The 6,623-nt window shown below is 43.5% G+C and overlaps 1 protein-coding gene across 4 annotated transcripts in view; it reads right to left on the bottom strand.

The window, feature by feature from the left end:
* Positions 1-63: 63 nt before the first annotated feature.
* The window catches only part of KIF2A (kinesin family member 2A), a 47,639-nt gene continuing 41,079 nt past the window's right edge, over positions 64-6,623 (bottom strand). For all 4 annotated transcript variants that reach the window (XM_066602782.1, XM_066602785.1, XM_066602783.1 and 1 more), the window contains 4 exons: positions 5,190-5,340; positions 3,441-3,542; positions 1,858-1,993; positions 64-748 (listed from right to left, as the gene is read on the bottom strand). In XM_066602782.1, coding sequence (XP_066458879.1) covers positions 663-748; positions 1,858-1,993; positions 3,441-3,542; positions 5,190-5,340 — 475 coding nt within the window. In that variant the 3' untranslated portion in view covers positions 64-662. The remainder of the gene's footprint in view (positions 749-1,857; positions 1,994-3,440; positions 3,543-5,189; positions 5,341-6,623) is intronic.

The following is a 6,623-nucleotide window of genomic DNA, read 5'->3' as shown; positions in this document are numbered from 1 at the left end:
TTATACCGGATAACCTCTGTACTTCTGTACGGCACGTCCTACAAAAAAAAAATGGATATGTGATAAATTTACACAGACAAAGAACGCTCGTATTTTATTAAGGCTGTGCATCAATGAAAACATGTTGGTCAATAGCCTTCAGAAAGGCACATAGGAGGTGTGCACAGCGAAGTCCATAATATCTGTACCTGTACAATCACGGATGAAGAGGCAAGCATGCAAGTAGCTTAGAACCATCGTTTCTCATTCTGCAGCAATATGAAGTCTTGGATGACGAGAAAAATGGAGGATTTCCTCCGGTACACAGTTTTAAAGTTATTTATTAAAAAGGAAAAAAAAAATAAACGCAAAAAAAAAAGACAAAAGAAAAGGACAAACATTTGAAAAATAAGACATTGAATGGCGTTTTTGGACAAAGTGCCTCATAGTCCCTACCGATGAGTTTGTGCCATTCGGATCTGAAGCTTGTCTAGGCGTCAGTGTAGTGGTTAGCCCAAAACAGATATCCATTCAAGTGAAAGAGGAAATTTCCACTGACATTTATAAAAAGTTGACTTTACGGTTCAAGTAATGGGGTTTTTACGGCCACAGTTTAATAATAATAATGCTATGTTACAGGAGAAAGTTCTTTTTAAAAGGTCATCCTTCATTAAAGCCTTCTCTTAAAGGGCTCGTGGTCTCTTGGGGTTTATTTGCTTGCTGGCTTGTTCCTCCTCTTGTAAAGCAGCTCGGAACGATTTCACTTTGTCTGAAAGAATAAATAGTATTCACATGACACAGATTATGATGAAAGGTTTAATAGCAGTAGGCATTACTCCACAGGCCTAGATACCTCAATATTTACAGATCTAGTACAAGTAATAGACCAAGGAGGAGCTCAGTGTTAACACATTATAGCTACAATATGCTGCACTCATCCTTATGATGGGCTAAAGCGTATGAGGTTGTACCACAAAATTCAAGACTAGCTGACCACTGCCGCCAGTCGGGAGAACGGGTAGTTGGAGTGTCCCTGAATAAATGGAGCAATGGTCATACATTCCCACCACAGCTCAATTCATTTTAATAGGTCCACCAGAGATAGTGTTCAGCTCTCTCTAGCAGTCCCTCTGAAAATGATTGAGCAGTGGTGGGCATATGTGACTATTGCTGTATTAGTTCGGAGACGCCCTGGATCCCTATTTAGCGGGGGTCTTAGTGGTCAGATCCCCACAACCAGCTAGGCAATTTTTTATTGATGATTCAGTCTCAGGATAGGTCATCAATCAATAGTTGATTGGCAGGGATTCCCGGCGATCAGCCGATAGCCCAACCCGCTGTCAGTGCAGCAGGGTCAGACGAGGTCATCGGAGGTCAGAGCAGGAAATCTAACATGCTGTTTCACTGCCTTTAAAAAGCAATCGAAGGGCAGCTGCCTATTACACTTTCGGCTCAATAGTATTTGCTTGGAAAACCCATTTAATTTTCCTGGGACAATCCCTTTAAGAAGTGTCCGATTTTCATTCCCAGAATAATCATCACCTTCATTTATATAGCATATTATGCAGCACTTTACATTAGTTGGCGTTGGGTTCGGTCCCTATTGGGACTCACAATCTATATTCACTTATCTGTATGTTTTTGGAGTGTAAGAGGAAAACAGAGTACAAAGAGCAAACCCACGCAAACACAGAAAGAACATACAAACTCCATGCAGATATTCTCCTTGGTGGGATTTAAACCCAGGTGCCAGCACAGCAAGGCTTCAGTGCTAACCAGTGAGCCATTGTGCTCCCAATGATGTGTAACTATGAATATCTACAAGTGTGTGACTGGTTTCTAGTGTTCTACAGAACTGATGAAGAGCCCAGTACATACCCCGTAATTCAGTTAGGATGTCAATCTTCTGATCTAAGATTGCTTCAAGTTGTGTAGCGTAGGAATCCACGTCATAATCCACCTCCTCGGTCATTTCTAACAGAGCCTTCTCATCTTCAAGCCATCGTATAGATTCCTGTGCATTAATAAAAATAGTAACGTCTGAGATTTTGGTGATCGGGTTAAATTTCGTTTAAGGAGGAGCAAATAGAGAAAGGGCCTGTAGCAGGCAAAGGGGCTGTAGCAGGCAAAGGGGCTGGGGCTCCTGAACAGTGACAGGAACAGAAAAGGGGGCTCATGCCACATCAATCTACAGGATGTGACCCAAGTTCAGCAGCTGCAGCACAGTTAATAAGGAAGCCATTGAAACCAGAGACCGCTATACTCAGTCACAGGACAATGTAGGAGGATTTCATTGAATTAGCTTCATATGAAACGACTGCACATATAAGGATGTATAAGCACAGGTAAGACAACTTTCCAGCAGAGGAACGCTTTAACTGTTGCAATGATGTGTGTGTGTGTAGCTGGTAGCTATATCTATCTAATAATAGTAAATAACGTTACCGTAGGTACGGAAAAAAAGAACTGACGAAAACACCTCCAATGTGTTTCGGGGGAACACGTTTTTTTCCCAGTGATCCCTGAGCAAGAAGGTTCTCCCAAAATATGTTTGAGGGGTTTTTATCCATTCTGCTTTGCGTACCTACGTACTGCTTAGCGTTATTTACTTAAAGGAATGCGCACAGCCTCCATAGAAAAACACAATATCATATGATATAACCTCCGCTCTAGCGAGGACCAGTGCGGACAGCCATCTATGTAATAATGATGAGAGTCCATGACACTGTAGACGAGTTTTGCTTCAGTTTCTCAGTACACTGCAGGCACTTACACAAACTGTGTATACAACTGCTGGTAGTTCTAGTATCTAGGAGAGTGCAGATATCTGACGCCAGTCCCGAACCTTTTTTACACCAGGGACCGGCTTCAAGCAAGACCATTTTTCCATTGCACGGTGGGGTAGGGCTTTGGTCACATGGAAACGGGGTTATGGAGGGGGTTACAGCGCTATACAGTAGTGCCTTGACATATGAGTTTAATCTGTTCCGTGACGGAGCTCTTCAGCCAAAACTTGTATGCCAAGTCAATTTTCCCCATTGAAATGAATTGAAACGCCATTAATGCATTCCGCATTACTGGCGGTTCAATTCATATCAATGGGGAAACTACAAGTAAAAAAAGAAATATCTATACTCACCTACCGACAGTGTTCCGGTCCTCGCGAAGGTCTGTGTTGCTGCTGCAGGCTGTCGCAGCGTCCTCCACGCCGACAGAGCATTGCTTTCTGGATGCAGGCCTTGAATGCCCCGCCTCCAGCAAGCTAATGCTCTGATTGGTTAATCCAGTGCCACGTCAGCCAATGAAAGCCAGTGCTGGGTTAACCAATCACAGCCATTAAATGACATCAAATCCCCAACATCCTGGTCCGCGGACCGGTGGTTGGGGACCCCTGTCTTATGCTATTCATTTGATCACTTATACGCTGCATGAGCCAAGTGTATATGATCTATAGGTCCTACCTGGAACACAGCTCTGTGATCTTCTACTACCTGTTCCTCCATTTCCACCATTTGAGACACTGCTTCGTGGAAGGTGAACAGTTGTGGGGAAACCTCTTCTTCCTGGATAAGACACAATGAGGAGTCCAAATTAAATAGTTGGAATGAAAGTTTTAGGTGACAAAGCATGTGTGTATATAACTGGCGATACCAGTCTAAAAAGGTGCCTAAAATACAGGATGGAGGGGGGAGGTGGGGGAGGAGCTATTGAGATATGTCCAGATAAGAGAGAGAATTTATGCAGTGAATTTGGCTGCAAATATGACCGTAAGAGGTTTTCCGGGAGAGTTAAAAAAATAAAAAAAATTATACAAGGCATTCATTCTTCTGTGGCCACTAAAGCCTGCGAGTGGTCATGTGTGCAATGAATGGCAGGTGACCGCCCGCCACTTCTTCTGGATTCCGTGCGCCAGGCACAGAGGTAGCAGCGCTGGATGAGGAGAATTCAAATTATCTTTATTTTAAGGCCGCATAACCTTTTATTTAGGTCCCAGAAAACTCCTTTAAGGAATGATTCTTCAAGTCTTCCAGGATTGTGTATTTAAGCACTTTATATGCGGTTGACTATACAAAAAAAATAACCACCAATATGGCTACACTTTCTGTTCTCAAAACGCAGCCATATCCCTTTAAGGAGAAATTGTACTCCAAACTTATATTGGCCATAAACAAATATTTAATAAATCCGATATTAGAGCAGAAGCCAAGGCTTGCCAATTATATGAAGTAAAATGTATTTACTATTAAAAGATTTTGGCTCTTTTCTGCTCTGACAGTTATTTTTTCAAGCCAAAACAGGAAATACATCAGCGGGCATCTTTAAAGGCTACGGACACCTTTGGAGGGTAAGTTTTCTTCACTTAAAACAGATGAATTTTGAGATGACAATCATTTTTGCACTGGTTTTAATGAAAAATTTTGCACCGTCTGTCTTCTGCGGCTCCTATACGTCATTGTATATAGAAACTGCAGAGTAATAGCCCCTTTACATGGGAAGATTATCAATCACAATCATTCAAGCTCTTGCGAGAATATAGGGGGTAATGTGCCGTGCCACCGCATGCAGGGACTGAACGAGTGTCATTCAATTTCTGCATGAAGAAAACTGAACGACGAGCCGTTCACTTCTGAACTGTTTACTGTGAATAGAGGCCGGCGTCCCGCTCCACCTCCATTCCGCCACTGTTGTGAGCGATGCCAGTGATACTCGTTCCTGTGTAACAGCACAGCATCGAGCATCACTGGGACGACCTGCTGGGCATAGTTTGCCTGACGGCTCGTCCAGGTGTAAATGGACCACAAGTCTCATTAGAAGATGCATTAGCAAGGCTGAACAAATAGTCTGTTTTCTTCTGCACCTCATCATCTAATTTACAAATCACAACAAAGTTTAGAGGCTGCACAAGATGCATAGTGCAACATTTTTTAATAAAACCCTATTGGTCATCCCAAAATATATAAATTTAGGTGAAAAAAATTGCTCCATAGTCTTTAAAGGGATTCGAAAAAAAGTGTCTGGCAGACAGCCAATTAACCGTTCTTCTCAGCACACTCTAAAGCTATGTAGATGTGAGTCACACCGGGGTATATGCTCCAGCAAAGTGTTTTTTACAAATGAACTTGTGCTAAGGTGAAGTGTGAGGTAACAAGGTGTAAATCTGGCGTGCACAATGTACATCACGCCGCAGCGGCATACACGTATCCACCCACATTTTGTTCACATAAGAGCTTGAGGTCATCTCTCTGAGGAGAGCTCCCCACTCCCCACAGAGACTCCAAGTCATCCAGCTGATTCTGGGCATGATGTAACATGGGGCGGAGGTCTCCCGCAGCGTTGGGATCCACAGTCAGTTCTTTCACTCTGAAACGATAAGCAGTTCATTAGAAAGAGAAAAACTCAGATGCGTTTGCCAAATGTTCAGGCGGCAAGAAAATAAAATAAGCAGCAACTAGAACAATCTGAACGTATAACGTCAGCTGCAAGATCTCCTTGTTCTAGATCTGTCTCTTATAGAAATAACAGCCAACGCATCTGCCAGTCTAAGGCCGGGCCACAAAGACGATCCGCGGTAAATCGCAGGCATTATAAGGCATGAACTTTCGATTTTTCCTTCACAGTTGCAGATACGAATTGCGTATTCCACAAGCGGGGAAAAAGAAAAATCACAGCATGCTCTATTTTCCACGGAATCTGCGCGGACAGCGTCCTTTGAAGTGAATGGAGGCGTCCAACCCGCAGCCTGTAAGCAATTAACATTGCGTGTGGGCTGCAGGTACCCGCGTCGTAGCTAAGCGAAAGTGAGGGAAATACAAAGAGGGGGGGGGGGAAAAATCACTGCGCACGACCACTGTGCTCATCCGCAGTGCAGTTTAATAAAGTACGCAGGGCCACCGGCCGCTCTCACAGCCGTAATCCAACCCGTTTGTGTGAGCCCAACCTAATATATAGGAATAGTTATCCACTGGCCAAGATTGGATGGGAAGTTGTGTATTATAGAAGTTTGGGCTCCAGCACAGGAATCCTATTCTTCCAGGCTCAAGGTACCGGGGTTTGCAGTTCTCAGACATGCTTCAGCAGCACAGTAGGCTTTTACTCATACAAGTGCATATTGGGGTTTAATTGCTCTGTGGCAACTTTGCAAAAATTATAACTAAAAAAAAAAAAATACTGTGATTTGATGGCTCCATCTAAATAAGCCCTTAGGCCACTTTCACCCGACCGAGAAAATCACGTGAGATTTGTGCGTTGCGAGACGCACAAATCTCATGACTATGAACCTAATTCTTTTGAGCGATTTTTTTCCCGCACCATGGGCCAGCATAGCATTGCACAGAGTGCGATGTTTCTCATTGAAAACAATGGGAAAAGGCCAAGCAGGAGGGTCCCTGAAGTGATGCAGGGTGTTTTTAACACAAGAACACCTTGCATTCGCGGGGACGTTGCATGTTGGTAAGTGCATCTTCTAATAGAGTTTCACGGCCTGATATCGCACTTGCACATGTGAAATTACAGAGAGACTGCCACTCCAAACATGTGGAACACTTCTTCTCCTTCAGATGTCAGATGACATGAGTAGGGACATTAATTATAGCTAAACTGCCAGGATATAAAGTTACTCTGCTCCTGGCAGTTAGAGCGGGGGC

This window comes from Eleutherodactylus coqui, chromosome 5, assembly GCF_035609145.1.
Source record: "Eleutherodactylus coqui strain aEleCoq1 chromosome 5, aEleCoq1.hap1, whole genome shotgun sequence".
Classification (NCBI taxonomy): Eukaryota; Metazoa; Chordata; class Amphibia; order Anura; family Eleutherodactylidae; genus Eleutherodactylus; species Eleutherodactylus coqui.
This window is presented reverse-complemented; position numbering and strand designations above follow the sequence as displayed.